The 19,147-nt window shown below is 42.0% G+C and overlaps 1 protein-coding gene across 1 annotated transcript in view; it reads right to left on the minus strand.

Moving 5' to 3' along the window:
- Positions 1-4,007: 4,007 nt before the first annotated feature.
- Positions 4,008-19,147, minus strand: part of LOC133506029 (GTP-binding protein 1-like) — a 47,770-nt gene continuing 32,630 nt past the window's right edge. Inside the window, exon 15 of the mRNA XM_061829736.1 lies at positions 4,008-4,034. Coding sequence (XP_061685720.1) covers positions 4,023-4,034 — 12 coding nt within the window. The 3' untranslated portion in view covers positions 4,008-4,022. The remainder of the gene's footprint in view (positions 4,035-19,147) is intronic.

The raw sequence follows: 19,147 nt of genomic DNA on the forward strand, positions 1-19,147 counted from the left end.
GCAATATTGTACCGGGTTTGTGTTTAAAACGATGATTAGGGCTTCAAATTAAAGTTTCAAGCCATGGTTAGGGTTTCAAAAGAAGGTTTCAAACTAGAGGAAGGTTTTTAATTTAAGGTTTTGTGGCAGATTTCATTTTGAATCAGGACTCTGGTTTTAAATCCAGGTAAAAAAAAAATTAAAATTGAGTTTTAATCTAGGATTAGTCAAACCCATGTTAGGGATAACATTTCCAAGCAGACTTTCAAGACTCTACAAATGAATTATTAGTGACCCATCCACAAATTCATACTGTGTGTTATGCCATGTTCAAAAGTATTGGGATGACGACAATTGAGAGAGAAAAGGGAGAAAATGTGGATTTTGTGCCAAGTCCCAGACTTCATGTGGGGCTTCGACTCATTGAGCCACACACATTTAGCACTTTACCGTCACTGCAAACCTGTGTTAACACCCTTCCCCCCCATGGTGTGCTCAGCCATCAGCCCTCACTAGGGGAAATGACAGGGACCAGTCAGTACTTTAATTAATACTACCTCTTCAAATATTTAGCAGGATATAAGCCTGATTGGAATCAAAACCTTTAAGAGTGGATATGTGTGTGTGTGTGGGTGTGCGTGTCTGTGTGCATTTTGACAATAGGTGCCGATCTCTCTCAGAGCAGTGTTCCAAGTGCAGTTTTTTTAAATTTTAAACGCAGTATTGCGCAGGATGGGCGGTACAGCCACTTGCCATACACTCAAGGTGAGTTAAATCAAATAAAATACAGCTTTTGCTAACTTTCTCCAAATTATCAGAGCAGTAGAGTTAATTTTTTGGTAATTCGGTAATGTTTGCCTTCCACTAACACTTCCAGTTTATCACGTGGAACATTTTGCTCTTGCGATGCTCTCCCAAATGTTTCATGTTGAAAAACCATTAAGAGGTACTTTAAGTACTTAAGTCTCTTTAAAATATAACAGTCAGCACTTGAAAACCTTTTTGCCAACAGCGCTCTCACTTTATTGGTTACAATTGAAGGCTATTTTTATTAGCAACTGAATTAGCACTATGCTATCAATTGAGTAGAGTACCCAAACAAAACACTGACAGTATAGTCACTTCAAATTTGGGTTTTTTATTAATTACAAATTTAGAATAGAGTTTAGGGTAAACAATTACAGTTTCACGACAGAGTTATAGTTTTAGACAGTGGTTATTGTTTCAAATTAGGCATTTTACCTTACATTAGGGTTTCAAATTGAGAGTTCAAGTAAATAATAATGGTTTCACACAAGATTTAGGTTTGCAAAGGTTTTAAACTCAGATTTCAAGCCATTGTTGGGCTATCAAATGTCAGTATTATATTTTCAAACTAGGGTTAGGGTTTTAAATTGGGGTTTCACGCAGAGTTTTTGCTGCAAAAGCAATATAATTTCCGCTCGGGGGTTTAGGGTTAGGCTCATTACTGCCACTTAAAGCCCGGGTGTCATCCCTATAAACATTCTAAAATAGATATTGTAATGAAAATACATGTAACATTATTCACTTCAATGTCTATACGAAAAAATAAATGTGAACGGAGAGCGCGTCATCCATGGGCAAAGTTGCAGAAGTGTCATTTTACGATATCCAATTGGTGGCCATATTGGCTGCGTCCTCCTTCCGTGACGTCACCCGGACATTTGCAAATGAAAACACACGGTGCACCCTAACGATGGGAGACAAACGCGTCCCGTCTGACACGGAAGCTCTTTTCGAGGAGAACACCACACAACCGAGTGAAGTTACCGGGGCAATATTACACTATTGTTTCGAGCCAAATTCAGATGATATGCGATCACGGCCAAATCGCATCCCCGATCCACTTCCGCGGCGGAGATGAGCCATAGCGACTCATCGCAGCCAGCCGGTATGGCTTATGACGGAGCCGAGCCGTCCTGCTTTAGGGGGGTGTTCACAGACGCCGCAGTACTGAGCAACACAGTCGAGCTGGGGCGCTTTATGCGCGCACGCGGCTGAGAGACGCATTCTCGGCTGGCCAATGACCACGGAACGCGGCGCCTCAGCCGGTGTGGCTGATTTTCTGCACCATGGTGGCATATACAGTAATGGAGCCGAGCCGTGCTGCTTTTAGGGGTATGTTCAAAGCCGCCGCAGTGCTTGTTGAACACAAATGAAGGTTTCAAGATGGGTCGTAACTTTTCAAATTGGGGATGAAGTCTGGGTTACAGTTTCAAACTACAGATAATAATTCAAACTATTACTGAAAAATGTGGTCTGCCTCTCTTCCGAAGTTGGATTTGATAGGCTCCAGCACTCCCGTGACCCTCGTGAGGATAAGCGGCTTGGAAAGTGGATGGGTGAATGTTTAAAACCAGAGTAAAGGTTTCAAATGAGTATTTAAAGAAAGTTTAGGGTTGCAAATGAAGGTTTCAAGCCAGGTATGAATTGATTTGAGCCCATGAAGGGAATCTTTTCTTTACTCTTTTCATGCAGCAGCCTGCCGCGCAAAATGTGACTTCCTGCTAGATTTGCCATATAACGCATTAATACACAACAGCAATCTGTGCTGACTCCGCTCTGTGTGTCATATTTCCATAAAAGTCATAAAGTTCATCCTCCGTGCTAATAAATCATCTTTCTGTTTGGCTGACAGACTGGATGAAGATGATGAGGATGAGGAGCGCGCCATAGTCGACACTCTCCCGGGAATTGCACCCGTTAGCCCGCCGCCTGCTGCTTTATGCAAATTCCTCACACAGGAACAAACACTAAAATCTACGGTAAAAGTACTATAGATGAATGTTATGTTCTGCCAGAAATATGTGCAGTACATATACAATGGCATGTATATGTACAGTATATATATATCTTTATGTTTACCAGTAAAGCGTTGGCTCACAGTTCTGAGGTCCCTATTTCGATCCCGGACCCGCCTATGTGGAGTTTGCATGTTCTCCCCGTACCTGGTTGGGTTTTCTCCTGGCACTCCAACTTCCTCCCATATCGCAACAACATGCAACATTAATTGGACACTCAAAATGGCCCCTAGGTGTGATTGTGAGTGCGGCTGTTTGTCTCCATGTGTTCTGCGATTGCCTGGCAACCAGTTCAGGGTGTACCGCGCATCCTGCCCGTTGACAGCAGGGATACGCTCCAGCACTCCCTGCGACCCTCGTGAGGATAAGCAGCAAAGAAAATGGATGAATGGATGGATGTATACCTGTAGCAATAGGCATACATTTATTTAGACCTATTGTACATCATTTTACAACGTTTCAAAATTTCTAATTTGATTCATAAAGCATTCTTCATCCAGTGAAGTGCGACTCAAAGACGTCTACATAAAATCAATCCCCTTCAGCCACGCATCCACACAAAGACGCACGCAGTTTAATAATAATAAAAATGTGGCCTGCGGCTTGGCACGGAGAATCCAAGTGAGGAAACTGGCACAGAGCCCCAGTGAAGTGACCTAAGAGGACCCCACTCAAGACTGAAAGATACTAAAGCTAGAAGAGGATATTTCAATCAACAATGTTAGAATATGGTGGATTTATTGTATATATAGAGTAGTAGTATTCAAAATCAGAAGGTATTCACTATTTCCGTAGTATTTATACATAGTACATAAACGCCACAGTTGCACTTCATGACGTGTCCTGTATAGATGGAAAAACCACACTCACACTAAAGTAAAGTCTGACAAGTGGGACTGGGTGCTGGAAAATCCATTTTCTCCACTCATCTTTTTTTCCCCATTTCGATTGTCCTCAAGCTAGTCACATACGCGTGCGTGCACACACACACACACACACACACACACACACATACGCACTGGCACACACACACAGATTATTTACCTTCAAATGTTTTCCCCATACTTGCATGACATCGATCGGCGAGGCTCCTTAATGGCCTACTGGATGAGCGCCGAGCGGTCGATTGGGCTCTGGTCGTACATCTGAAGATGTCTTTGAACGTGGCGGCCATTAAAGATGACGAGGTGGCTCGCGGGCCTCTGGCACTGGAACGCTGTCTTACTCCCCTCCCTAAAAAAAAAAAAAAAAAAAAATCGATTTAAAAGGGGGTGGCACTGGAGCTGCTGTAAAGCATTGGCCTCACAGTTCTGAGGACAAGGGTTTAATCCTGAACCCGCCTGTGTGGAGTTTGCATATTCTCCCTGTGTGTGGGTTTTCCCTGGGTTCCTCCCAAATCCTACAAACATGCAACAATCATTGAACACTCTCGATTGCCGCTACGTTTGATTGTAAGTGCGACTGTTGTCTTGTCTCCATGTGCCCTGTGATTGGCTGGCAACCAGTTCAGGGTGTTCCCCGCCTCCTTCCCGTTGACAGCTGAGATTGGTTCCAGAACTCCCGCCACCCTTGTGAGGATAAGTGGCGAAGAAAATGGATGGAAGGATGAATTTACAAGCCATGCTGTTGATATTGTGTCGATGCTGACATTTGAGTTAGCATTAGAAAAAAAAAAAAAGAGTGAAAACGGGACACATTGAGACAGCCCAGGACCTCAGAACTGTGAGGCCAACGCTTTACCAGTTAAGGCACCGTGCTGCCTTTTCAAGACAATGATAGGGTCTTATGTTTGAGTTTTACACAAGAATTTCAAACTTCCGTTCGGGTTCAAAGCATGGTTTAGGCTTTTAAAACCAGAAGTGGATTTTAGAATTATGGTATTCGGCCAGCGTGAGGACTTCAAAGACAGGTTTCGGTTTGAAATGAGGTTCTCAAAATGGGATTATGATTTAAAATTGAGAGTTGTAAGAAAGTGTTAAGGTTTCAAATGAGAATTTTAAAATGGATTTGGTTACGACTTATGATTTCAAGCCGAGGGTTGAGGGTTTACATTCGTTTTTAGCGATTTAACCGAAGCAATTGGAGGGCTTCTCGAATTTATGCAGGAAAGCCTAATGTTGAAGCCATGATTGAGTGCTCTCTGCGAACATGAATCATACATGAAACATGCTCCAGTTGGCCTTGTGTCTAATGAATTAATGAAGACTTATTTACAGTCTTGAAAAATAACAACAGTGTTTAACGTATTACGGCAGTGGGTTGGTCTCTTGTCCCGACATACAGTAAACTTTTTAAAGAGGATACTACTGACCACTGGGTGGTGAGAATGTCACTTAAGCTGCATTGTTATGTCATTATCCAAGATGCTTATCCTCATAAGGGTTGCAGGAAACCTGGAAACTATCCCAGCTAGCTTCAGGCGAAAGGCAAACTACACCCTGAACTGGTCACCAGTCAGTCGCAAGGCAGATATCAACACCATCACTGAATAGGAATTGATCCCACGCTGCCCGCACCAAAGGGAGGCGTGTGTAACCACTACAACCTTTGTGATCACTTAAGGTGTATTCCCTGCCAGCTAATTATGCTCCCTGTGCCAACTAGTGCCTCATCTATGTGCACTAACGAGGAAAGGGGAGATAATTAGGACAGGGAATGTGTTTATGTGTTAAAAAAATCTGGAGGGTATAACTAAATTAAAAAATAATTAAAAATGCTTTGCCCGCCTCCACTAATGCCTTTGGTCTGCCAACAATGAATAAGGAAAAAACATACAATAACTAAATTTTGTGGCATTAAAGTTGGTAATATCATTGATCTGAGAATAATTTTCCAGCAGGCAGCTTCAGTCATTCCAGATCAGCGCACAGACAAATGACACGATGTACAGATTAAGTTAGAGCATTTAATAATGGCAAAAAGTCAAGATGCAAATGTAAAATGTGCTTCTTTTGTCCTGAGAAACTCAATGCTGCGCATTATACATAGGTATATTCAAAGAACAGTGTATTAAGATATGAGATGTGTTTTAAAACAACCATAAATTAATTTTAAAGCTGCATTGTTATCATTAAACATTCGGGTGCATCACAATATTAAATTCATTATTAAAGAACAAGTAAACCTTAAGAATTAATAATACTACTGAATCAGAATTGATTAGAAAAATCATTAGGAGAAAGTCCATTTGAAAATTAATTGAATATAAGTATATTAATGGATAGAAACTTAAGATTGCGCGTTGCATATAGGAAAAAAGGTTTTCTGGATTTTTTTAGGCAATTTTGCCATTTCACTCAAGTCTGTATCGTACACAAGGAATTATGGTTGCTCGAGTTGGCATCGAGTATCAATAATCGACTGGAAACAAAACTAATGGAATTGTCTGACTTTTAAAATTATGGTTCCTGGTTACGATACTTGGTCCTCTGACCCCGAAGAAGAACGGGCTAAAAATCAACAAAGAAGAAGCGAGCAGACCACCAAGAAATGTGCGTGCTGGGAGGGATTGAAACTATGTCAACACTTCCAATAAGATTAGCTTGAGTAAAGGAGGTTTCATGGTGCTGCTTGTGTGCTCCGACCCTCTCCCACCCTCAGCCTTCAGCACGCTGAACAATAACATGAAGTAAAATAAAAATAAAATTGAGGGTGGTAACACATTAAACTGTGACTAAAATGGTGGGTCAACTCAAATACAGATAAACAATTAGAATATTTATTTTCTATACCAAACAAGCAGAGGAGACATTCTGTCCACAAGGTTCACACGCGTTGCCTAAAAAGGCAGCCATGAAAATTAAATGAATTCATAATTCATTTTTAATTTATACTGTACCTGCTGCTAATCTGAATTTGATTGCCAAGTTGTTCAACTTCGTCTGATATCAGGATTCACCAGGTTAGCCCAACAATGGAGCTCAGTAACATGTTTCAAGTAAGCATTAGAGGCTGTTCTCAACTTATATTTATGAGATAATAAAAAATGAAATTTTTTTGTGACAGCGTAAACTATTCTACTGTGTAAATAAAAACCATTTGGGGTGATCAGTGACACTACTGAAGCGTGATTGGTTAAAAGTGAGGAAGTAAGAGATGAGAAACGTCTTGTTGTGTCCTTGCTTACCCCCCAGTGTAGAAAGTTAACCCTGTAGTACAATGCAGCTAAGTGACACATAACTAAAGCGGTACTTGATTGTCATGGATGACCAGGCACCCCAGAGACCCAAAACACTTGAAAAGTGTTTAAACGATATAGTTGCTATTGTGGTAGTCGCGTAGTTTGCAGTTACCTACTGTAGTTCATGATGCTAAGAGCTACTCTTGTCCTGCAAAACTTGCGAGAGGCAACAGGGCATAGTTAAAATCCCGCACTCCTTTAAAAATGAGGCACTCAGTGAGTTCTCGTCATGCTTGCGGCTCTGCAGAGAACTCATCCATTTTTCAGGCTTGAACAAATCAAGTTGTGTCTCGTAAATATTTCACAGCTCTCTGGTGGCGGCGTCTCTAGGGGCGTCTCTTCCTTCCTCCGCTACTGTCTTCTCGCTTTCACCGCCGCCGCTCCCCAACCGTGTTGGACAACAGCGTTGCCGGGCCCCGTTGGCCCATCCGTCTCGCTTTTTTCCCGATGCGACACGAGCAACGGCGTTGTGTTTTTAAGACGTCCTGATTTATTAATGGGATTTCCTGTAGGCGGCTGGAATGCAACACACAGTTAGCTTCTTGTTGCCATCACAGCTCCGTCTGCTGTATCAGGTGGGTGACTCTTCAACCAACTTATCAATAATTAACCTACAAACCAAAATCAAAACAAACCAAGTTATCCACCTGTCAAGCCTACTGACCAACTGACAGACCAACCTAGCTACCTACCGACCTATTTATACCTTACCAACGTACGTACAGTACCTACTTTACTTTCCATTCTACTTACGGTACCTTTTAGTGTCTATTTTACCTACCTCCTGACCAAAGTTAGACTTTTAACAAGAACTAGCCGTACGTCCCACATTTCCAGTCTCCTTGTATCTCTTCATTGTCGTCCAGTAAAATTCAGATTATGTAAAAGATTGTTTTCATTACTTATGATACACTTCATGACATTGCCTCTACCGACATCTCAGTCCTACTTGTCCCTCATTCACTCGCTCCTTCCACACAAACCATAAATCAAAAGGTGACCGTGCATTTGGATTTATTGCTCCACCTCTGTTGGAAGCAACTTCCACAATCTGTTTGATCTGCCAAATCCTCGGACTGTTTCAAACCATACCTACAAACTAATTTATATCGTCTAGCCTTTTCTTTGATGCCACATTTGATCCACTTTGTATCGAGCAACATACCTATTTACCTACATACCTACACCTATTTTACCTATCTGGATAATTTATATATCGACCTAACCATTTGTCTGACCTACTTTCCATCCTTGGTGGTTACTGTGTACCCATCATCCATCCATCCAACCATCCATCCATCCATCCATCCATCCATCCATCCATCCAACCGACCATTTCCTACCCTCCCACGATACTACAAACTAACTAGCCAGCCAACCAACTAACCAAGTAATCAAACAATCAGCCAAACAACCAACCAAACCATCCATCCTTCCATCCATTTTCTTTGCCGCTTTTCCTCACAAAGTTTTGTGGGGAGTACTAGAGCCTACCCCAGCTGTCAGCGGGCAAGAGGCAGGGTACACCCTGAACTGGTTGTCAGCGAATCGCAGAGCACATCGAGACAAACAGCCGCACTCACAATCAAACCTTCGGGCAATTTAGAGTGTCCAATTAATTTTGCATGTTTTTGGGACGTGGAAGGAAACCGGAGTGCCAGGAGAAAACCCACGCAGGCACGGGGAGAACATGCAAACTCCACATAGGCGGGTCCGGGATTTAACCCGGGACCTCTGAACTGTGAGGCCAATGCTTCCCAGCTGCGCTACCATGCCGCCCAGGCAAATACCAATAAACAATAACAATAAAGTACTGTAGATCTAAAAAAAAAAAAAAAAGCACGATTCCCGATTGCAAGTGTAATCAGGTGTTGTTGTGATCTATCTTGTCACTCTGCTGTCAGGCCATCGTGTCGACTCTTCTCCTCATTTGCATATTGCTGCTCGCGCTTTAGGCAGGCGTCCTTCATGTGTCAGCTCCTTTAACGTACGTTTAAACACATAATCGGAGCATCAACGTCGATAACCTGAAGAAAGAAGAAGAAGAAAGCCCATGGAAACTGCAAGTAACAGCAGAAATCAGTGTTAAAAAAAACCCCCAATGGAACAAAGTAAGTACACACTGAGAACTGCAAAAAGTAACAACACAAAGTCATAACAATAGAATATATAACAACATCAATTAACAAAACCAATTCATGGGAGGTGGTAATAACAAGTAATGCCACTAACTGAGCGAGTGAATATATGACAACAAGTGACGACATTAAGATATTAAGTAATCACACGATGCAACCACATGAAGCAACCAGAAGTAACGCTACAAAGTAATGACAATAAACCATACAAACAATTCTAACAACATATGCTACTGACACAAACCTATGCTAATAAGTCATGACATTAATAAACAGGTCACACCCACCTTATTTGTACAGTATATTGTTCCTAGTCTTGCATTCACCTCCTCATCCATTGATGTTGTGGCATATCATTGAAATAGCACGAGGTCGTGGCGTGTTTTCTGGAATGTTGCTTTCGGCACAGAAAGTGGCGAAAGGAGGAGAGGATATTTTAATGTTTGCATTTGAATTAGAACTGTGGCGGCACGGTCTGCTGCATTGTGACACTGATGCTATTCAACAGCGTCTTTTGCCCTTTGGGATAAAGTATGCGTCTGTGCATGTGTGTGTGTATGTGTTTGAGTATTTGCATGCAAAATTTCTGTTATTGTTTGTCTATTCTTGTAACACGTTTTATTCATGCTCTACAAATGATGGTGTCAAGTCTGAATTTTTACGCATTGGGCACAGAGGAACAAACCCTCCTGATTTTGAATAATGGAGCAAAAATTATATCAAATGTGGAATCAGTGGAGGTTCTTTCCCTGTTGGAACTGTGTGCTATTCACATTTGCCCAAAAGAAACCTCAAAACCAAAAAGCCCATTGAGGCACACTGAACAAAAGAAATAAAGAACTGAGCTTGTTGACATGAACGTTCAAAATGGAAAAATATCAAAAAGGCCGAAATTGGTAAAAGGGTCATGGTTATCTCTCTCGCATTCATTGAAGTTGTTTGCTGTTCAGCGACAGCAAAACAAAACACTACTGATTTCTTGATGGTGGCCAGGAAAGCTTTGATCAGTGCATCAAGAATGTGTGACTTTTCATAAGTTAAAAGGGAACTCCACTCATTGAAAATAACAGATAGGTAGATAGGTATGTATCAGATAGCTCATGTCATTGGTACTGTAACTTTAAAAAAAAAAAGATTTTCATCAGATATCAATTAAGGTTGTTTATGTCAGCAATTTTGAATGTTCCCGGTGGCTGATATTTTGGGAGTCAGATGAGCAGATGTGACGTGTCATGTGCTTGGCTACGTTCCTACACAGTTATTATCAGCGCTGATTTCTTGGATTTATCCTCATCTGATGAAGAAATAGAAGTATCGGTTGATCGATAGGACGGAGAAATACGTCCATACAGATTTGAACCTGTGGCTGTAAATAATGTTGAATATTCGGATGGTTCTTCGGACAGGAATGACGCAGAGTCTTACGAGCGAGCTCTGCCGCCGAAGCTCGGCAAACGGTCTCTGTGGCCACCGAAGCTCGGCTTACGTCCACCCCGGCCGCCAAAGCTCGGCTAACGGCCCACCGCCGGACCTCGCTTGTCAGACTCAGAATCATTCCCATCTGAAGAACAATCCGTGGTTGGGAGCTGCCAACCCGGAGCTCCGGGGCCCTTTGTTTACGCACTTATGTGCTGCGCGTAGGCCTCTGAATAGTCAGACTCCCCGTCATTCCCATCCAAATATTCAACATTATTTACAGCCACAGGTTCAAATCTGTATGGACGTATTATAAGTAACAATACGAAATAACGACGACAAGTAACAATGAGTAACGACACCAGGTGACACACCGTAACGGTGTAACGACACAAGTAAAACGGAACCTAACAACGTGACGTAATGATGTTAACCAGTGGAAGTTTTGGTGGTAACAGCACAACTGTGTGCTTCACAGAGTAACAACACGTTAAGTACACAGTACAAACTAATGCTGCGAACGCTGCCTTTTCCTCGAACGTTGCTAGTCTGATGACACAAAATGCCGGGGGGAAGAGATTGGATCTTGCCTGTAATGTGGAGCTTTAGGTGGGAAATCATGTGGGGTAAAAACAAACATGTTTAATTCCAGAGGGGGAAAGAAAATAGAGAAAAGGTGCAGTCATTAAACGCTATGGGAGGAAGTTAATTCGTGGTACCTGTGTACTCGCAATTGCATTAAAACTTCTGCAAGCGCCGAAATTTAATTAAGCACATTGCTTTCCTCTGGGCTTGTTTATTTGTTTGTTTGTTTTTGTGTTGGATTGCTTTCATTTGCCCTCAATGAGAAAGTAATCACATGCATTTATCACCGGTATGTTCGAGAATATTTATTCTTGTTTAGAAAAAATACATACAAAGATTTTAACCAGCAGGTATCAACTGACTGTGATGTCATCAGCGGCATGATGAGATTGGACCCCAAAAACAACAAGAGATGAAACCTTTTATGGTTTTGACTAATGACTCTCTTGGGATCATCTTTCACACTGGCAGGTGAAGATCCAATAAGCTGTGCTATGTTTTTTTCACTAAGCTACTTAGGTAGTCTTATGAAAGTCATCTTTTCAGGACTCTTTTTTTTACTTACTTTAGTCCTTTTTTCTTCCTAAAGTAACAGTACTCTTGCATACCGTAATTTCCGGCCTATAAGGCGTGACTTTTTTCACACGCTTTCAACTCTGCGGCTTATGCGGCGATGCGGCTAATTTGTGAATTTTTTTTCTAACAGCCGGGAGGGGGCACTCGAGCAGAAAAGGTAAGAGTGAGACTGGTGGATTATATGTGCTGAGGAAGTGACATTTTACCGGCACTCCTTGTTAGCGCAGCGCTAGCGTGTTACTGCCGTGTCTCAGTGATTTTTACCAGTATATTTTTTTAACCAGCCCTGTTAGCGCTCTGCTAGCGTTAGCGGAGTGCTAGGGTTAGCGTCACGCTAGCATTAGTGTCGCACTAGCATGTTGTTGCTGTGTTATTGCTGCGTCTCAGTGATTTAGGTATGTTTTTTTTTTTTTTAACTGGCCATGTTAGTGCTGTGCCACCGTGTTGCTACGCTGTAGTTGCCATGGCTGTTTTTTTCTTTTCACTGGTATGTTTTTTTTTTTTTTTTAAACCACCCCTATTCATGCAACCGTGTTGTTGCAATGTTTAGCTAAAATAAGGTATTAAAACTTTGAAAAACGCTTTCTGTGTACCGTCTTTATTTGTAAATATCTCGTGTTTCAATGTGGGTTTCATTGTGGGCACTTGCAGCTTTTACATAGGTGCAGTTTAAGTATGGACCAAGTGATATTTCCTTTACAAATGTGCTGGGTGAGGCTTAAAATCAGGTTCGCTCTGTGGGCCAGAAATTACGGTGTATACAAATTTTGACGACTCTTCCGCCCTCTAATCCACATGTAATTCACACCACAAGGGTCAAAAGCTGTAAAACTAAGTTGAAAACAGATCTGATCCAGATTCTGTCTAGTAAATATAATATTATAAATGCCATTAACATGTTCATACACTCGCCGGTGGATGGTAGGTCGCCGACGTCCTGGGTGACGATGTTGAAGCATTGCAGGATTTTTCTACCTCTTAGGACTTTGATGTTTGTTTCGAAAGTGCCTTACACGAATGGACCACGACGACAAAGCCAGGATGCCATCTCCCGCCTGTCGGCTAACTGGCGCTACGAGCCGCGGCGACTGCCATGTTGGCTTCGCCACGCCGTACGGTGGCTAGCGGGCTTGCCAACACCCTAATGCAGTGATTAGCTCTTAGTGAGTTCATTAACTTTACGAGGTGTGGCACAGTGACAGGAGAGAAACGTCAGCGCGCTTACGAGTCGATTGTGACTGCAAGCTGCCACTTTTCTGTGTGCCAACAATGAACCACCTGCTTGTATTGGATGCTAGCACGTGTATGTATGTGTGACTGCTGTATTTCGCCGTTTGCAATCAAGAAATAATCGTCCACATGGTGAGAGGACATCACCTTTGGATGTTGGCTCGGGTGCTAATGCTAACGCAATCTCATTGTGTCTGAACTCCCCAAACACCCCCCCCCTCCCCTCCACACACAAAAAAAAAAAAATACACTATGGGCAAACAATTGTACGCAAAACGTCCAAGCTTGAACGGTGTGAAATTACCTTGTTAGGGTTCAGTCAAAGGATTGAACCTAATGAATCAGTTTTAAAAGAAAATGCCATTACTTTTCTAAATGTTGAATGATTAAACCATTTTCACACTGCCCATCTAATCCAACAAGCGTGAAATGGACCGACACGGGATGAAAGGGGATGAAGGCGCTGGGCAAATAACCTGCATGTTGCTTGAAGGGCAATGGCAGAAATCCAGGGCCTTGGTGGAAAGTTGGTCCAGGGCTCAAGAGTGAACATATGTGTACATTGGGCTTTTTTTTTTTAGCTTTTCTGAACTGTGAGAAAGTGGCAAAAATGAAATGACAGGGTAAGATGTCAAAGTTCAAAGGCAGAATGACACCTACAGTGAAGAAAATAAGTATTTGAACACCCTGCTATATTGCAAGTTATCCCACTTAGAAATCATGGAGGGGTCTGAAATTTTCTTCCTTGGTGCATATCCACTGTGAGACAGATAATCTTAAAAAGAAAAATCCAGAAATCACAATGCATGATTTTTTTTAAACGATTTATTTGTGTGATACAGCAGCAAATAAGTATTTGAACACCTGTCCATCAGCAAGAATTGTGAGCCTCAAAGACCTGTTAGTCCGCCTTTAAAAGTCCACCTCCACTCCATGTATTATCTTGAATCACCTGGACCTGTGTGAGGTCGTTAGCTGCATAAAGACACCTGTCCAGCCCATAGAATCAGTAAGACTCAAACTTGTAACATGGCCAAGACCAAAGATTTGGCCAAAGACACCAGAGACAAAATTGTACAACTCCACACGGCTGGAAAGGGTGACAGAGAAATTGCCAAACACCTTGGTGAAAAAAGGTCCACTGTTGGAGCAATCATTAGAAAATGGAAGAAGCGAAACATGACGGTCAATCTCAATAGGAGTTGAGTCCCATGCAATATATCACCTCGTGGGGTCTCAATGATCCTTAGAAAGGTGAGGAATCAGCCCAGGACTACACAACAGGACTTAATCAATGGCCTTGAAAGAGCTGGACCACCGTTTCCAAGGTGACTGTTTGTAATAAACCAAGACGTCATGGTTTGAAATCATGCATGGCACAGAAGGGTCCCCTGCTAACACCAGCACATGTCAAGGCCCGTCTTAAGTTTGCAAATGACCATTTGGATTATACAGAAGAGTCATGGGAGAAAGTTTTGTGGTCAGATGAGAGCAAAATGGAACTGTTTGGTCATAATTCCATGAGCTGTGTTTGGGGGAAGCCAAATGATGAGTTCCATCCCAAGAACACCATCCCTACTATGAAACATGGAGTGGTAGCATCATGCTTTGGGGGGTGTTTTTCTGCACACAGGACAGGACAATTGCACTGCATTAAGGAGAGGATGACCGCGGCCATGTATAGTGAGAGTTTGGGAACAACCTCTTTCCCTCAGTCAGAGCATTGAACATGGGTCGTGGCTGGGTCTTTCAAGATGACAATGATCCGAAATACACAGCCACGAAAACCAAGGAGTGGCTCTGTAAGAAGCATAGCAAGGTTCTGGAATGACCTAGCCAGTCTCCAGACCAAAACCCAATAGAAAATCTTTGGAGGGAGCTGACACTCCGTGTTTCTAAGCGACTGTCCAGAAACCTGTTTGATCTGGAGGAGATCTGTGTGGAGGAGTGGGCCAAAATCCCTCCTCCAGTGTGTGCAAACCTGGTGAACGTTTACAGGAAACGTTTGACTTCTGTAATTGCAAACAAAGGCTACTGTACCAAATATTAACATTGGTTTTCTCAGGTGTTCAAATACTCATTTGCAGCTGTATCACACAAATAAATCATCAAAAAAATCATACATTGTTATTTCTGGAATGTTCTTTTTTGATTATCTCTCTCACAGTGGACATGCACCTACGATGAAAATTTCAGACCCCTCCATGATTTCGAAGTGGGAGAACATGCAATGTAGCAGAGTGTTCAAATACTTATTTTCTTCATTGTATGTAAAAGAAACACAAATTCAGAACTACTGAGTAAATTTGACTCAGGGTTTAAGAGGCTACTTGCGTTTATATTTTGATTTTTCTTTAGCTTTGAGTGTCTCTTTTAACTTAGCCTTTCCTTTCACGCAGATTCAGGCAATTTAAACAGATACTACAGCAACTGTGATTATACTTACGCACAATTAAAAACACTCATTCAGACAATAGTCATACAATTTTTGTTCGACAATGACAATTACTTTCGCAAAGGAGAAACCAGTGTCTTTGTTGCGGCTCTTTTAATACCTTTGAACGCGGAATTATCCTTGTCTTTAAATGTGAACAAATCTTTGGCCGACCTTTTGGCATCATGAAAAAGATTTGTCCAATCTTGGAACTTCCATTGTACTTGTGTCACTTTATTGGAATTGCAGTAACGTGCAATGAGAAGGAGGTTGGCCCCCGGTGTCCATTATCAACCATGCAGGCAGGACAAATGGGTGAATGAAAAAGAAAAAAAAACATGAACATGCTCTTCTTTTGTCTTCTTTTTGTCCTGTAGCCCATTTGGCCTTGTTGTTCTTCACATTTGAACGAGTCCCTGAAGCCACGTTTGTTTGAGGGCGTTAATTAGCGAGCCCACAAAACTCCTTTCGAGAGCGACAGCCGGAGAAATAAAAGATGACTTCAAAACAGCCGTACTCCTCCTCCTCCTCCTCAACGCTACTACAATCATTCTAATTACGCCACCTTTTTGTCTTTTGTTGCTTTGCCGCAAGGACGCTGAGGCAGTTGCCGTGAAGGCCTTCCTTCTCCCCGTTCCAGTCGGGAGCCCATGGATAGATGGTTGTGGAGAAAAAGGACAAAATAAATGACCAATCTTGTCATAAAGATTGTGTCCGATTATCACCAAATTTGAACCATAGATACTGCATATACCAGACAGATTGGTTACACAAAATTGTGAAGGGTGTGGGTATTAGCCATTGTGTTTATTTTTTGAATTTTATTTAACCACATTTGGTCATGTTGAGATTGAAAAAAATCTTCATCAACAACTCCATAGAAACTGTTCCCATTTCTTTCATCATGCATGTAAAAACATTTGAGGACACCACTTCTTTGATCTCTAAATCATTTTACCACAAATTCGAGGCTATACAGTGAAGAAAATAAGTATTTGAACACCCTGCTATATTGCATGTTCTCCCCCTTGCTTTTTCCTTTTGGATTCACCAAAACGGATGTAGCTCAGCCTTGAGACACAAAAGTGTCTGAGTATAGCAATAAAAAACGATCCCAACAAGTAATTCTAGCTTGCACTCTAATGGCAGCAGTCTATGACATTGTAAAAATTCAAAATACTGTTCTATAACTAAGAAGCAATGAAGTTGTATTTTTTAATGTTATAAGATGGGAAATATTGCTTTTACATAAATTGTATTATTGTCATTATTCTTGTTGTTAATGACCGCCATATCCAGTGAAGAAAATTAGTATTTGAACACCCTGCTACATTGCAAGTTCTCCCACTTCGAAATCATGGAGAGGTCTGAAATTTTCATCGTAGGTGCATGTCCACTGTGAGAGAGATCATCTAAAAAGAAAAGTCCTGAAATCACAATGTATGATTTGTTTAACGATTTATTTGCGTGATACAGATGCAAATAAGTATTTGAACACCTGAGAAACCAATGTTAATATTTGGTACAGTAACCTTTGTTTGCAATCACAGAGGTTAAACATTTCCTTTAGTTTTTCACCAGGTTTGCACACATTGCAGGATGTATTTTGGCCCACTCCTCAACACAGATCTTCTGTAGATCAGACAGGTTTCTGGGCTGTCGCTGAGAAACACAGTGTTTCAGCTCCCTCCAAAGACTTTCTATTGGGTTTAGCTCTGGAGACTGGCTAGGCCACGCCAGAAAGGAGGATGCATGAGATAGGCTGATATGGAAAAAGATGACATGCTGTGGTGACCCCTAACAGGACAAGGCGAAAGAAAAAGAAGAAGAAGAAGCCTTTGTTTGCAATTACAGACGTCAAACGTTTCCTGTATTTGTTCCTGATCAGATTAGATCAGACAGGTTTCTGGGCTGTCGCTGAGAAACACGGAGTTTCAGCTTCCTCTAAAGATTTTCTATTGGGTTTGGATCTGGAAACTGGCTGGGCTATTCCAGAATCTTGATGTGCTTTTGACGGAGCCACTTCTTGGTTTTCCTGGCTGTGTGCTTCGGGTCATTGTCCTGTTGAAGGAGACCCGACCACGACCCATCTTCAATGCTCTGACTGAGGGAAAGAGATTGTTCCCCAAAATCTCACAATACATGGCTGTGGTCATCCTCTCCATAATACAGTGCAGTAGTCCTGTGCCATGTGAAGAAAAACACCTCAAAGCATGATGCTATCACCCCCATGCTTCACAGTAGGGATGGTGTTCTTGGGATGGAACTCATCATTCATCTTTCTCCAAACACGGTTAGTGGAATTATGACCATCACTTTTGGTCTCATTTGACCATAAAGCTTTCTCCCATGACTCCTCTGTATCATCCAAATGGTCATTGGCAAACTTAAGACGGGCCTTGACATGTGCTGGTTTAAACCAGGGAAGCTTCCGTGCCATGCATGATCTCAAACCATGACATCTGAGTGTATTACTGTCACCTTGGAAACGGTGCTCCCAGGTCTTTCCAGGTCATTGATCAAGTCCTGTCGTGTAGTCCTGGGCTGATTCCTCACCTTTCTAAGGATCATTGAGACCCCACGAGGTGATATCTTGTACGGGGTTCCACTCCGATTGAGACTGACCGTCATGTTTCGCTTCTTCCATTTTCTAACGATTGCTCCAACAGTGGACCTTTTTTCACCAAGGTGTTTGGCAATTTCTCTGTCACCCTTTCCAGTTGTGTGGAGTTGTACAATTTTGTCTCCGGTGTCTTTGGACAAATCTTTGGTCTTGGCCATGTTACAAGTTTGAGTCTTACTGATTCTATGGGCTGGACAGGTGTCTTTATGCAGCGAATGACCTCACACAGGTGCATCTGATTCAGGATAATACATGAAGTGGCGGTGGACTTTTAAAGGGGGACGAAGAGGTGTTTGTGGGTCAGAATTCTAGCTGATAGACAGGTGTTCAAGTACTTATTTGCAGCTGTATCACAAATAAATTGTTAAAAAATCATATGTTGTGATTTCTAGATTATCTCTCACAGTGGATAGGCACCTACGATGAAAAATTCAGACCCCTGCATGATTTTTAAGTGGGAGAACTTGCAATATAGCAGGGTGTTCAAATACTTATTCTCTTGACTGTAGGTGGAGAGTATCCAAAAGCCCTTCTCACAATTTCTGTTCTAGTTTTTTGGAGCAGAGAGGATAAAGAAGTCCCGAGAAAGCAACGAATATTGTCTGGTATTTTTCAGCCTGATAAAAACACACATACAGGGGAAAGCAGAACAAGAACCACCTCATAAATAAAAGTGTAACAGCTCTTAAACCAGTTGGGACTGAGCAACAAGAAATTCCAAGGGCATCACTATCATGAGTAGACCTACAAAAAGTCTCAAGGAGCTAAGACAAAATACATCAATAAATGAATAAAATTCACCTAACAAGTTGAAGTCTGGTCAGCATGCCTATCATGAGCAGAGCCACTGAGAAGTTTCAGGAAAGCATGCCAGAAAAGACACAGGAATCCTGCCATTTTGGACTGAAGCATCCATTTTATTGTCATTTTGGCCATTTAGACAAGCCCCCCAAAGACAAACGCCTCTTTTGAGATTTTGTCCGATCACTCGCCAATTTGAACTCCGTACACGCGACAGATTGGGGACAATAACTGAGCGTGGGCCGAGGGTGGAAGCTCACTTTTGTCTTGTCTCAGCATCAAACAAAACTGTGAGGATCTGCCAGTTCTCTGTTGAGTTGTCTCGCTGCCGACAGCGGTGAAAGCGCGGATTCACGCGCTCGC

This window comes from Syngnathoides biaculeatus, chromosome 9 (assembly GCF_019802595.1).
Source record: "Syngnathoides biaculeatus isolate LvHL_M chromosome 9, ASM1980259v1, whole genome shotgun sequence".
Taxonomy (NCBI): Eukaryota; Metazoa; Chordata; class Actinopteri; order Syngnathiformes; family Syngnathidae; genus Syngnathoides; species Syngnathoides biaculeatus.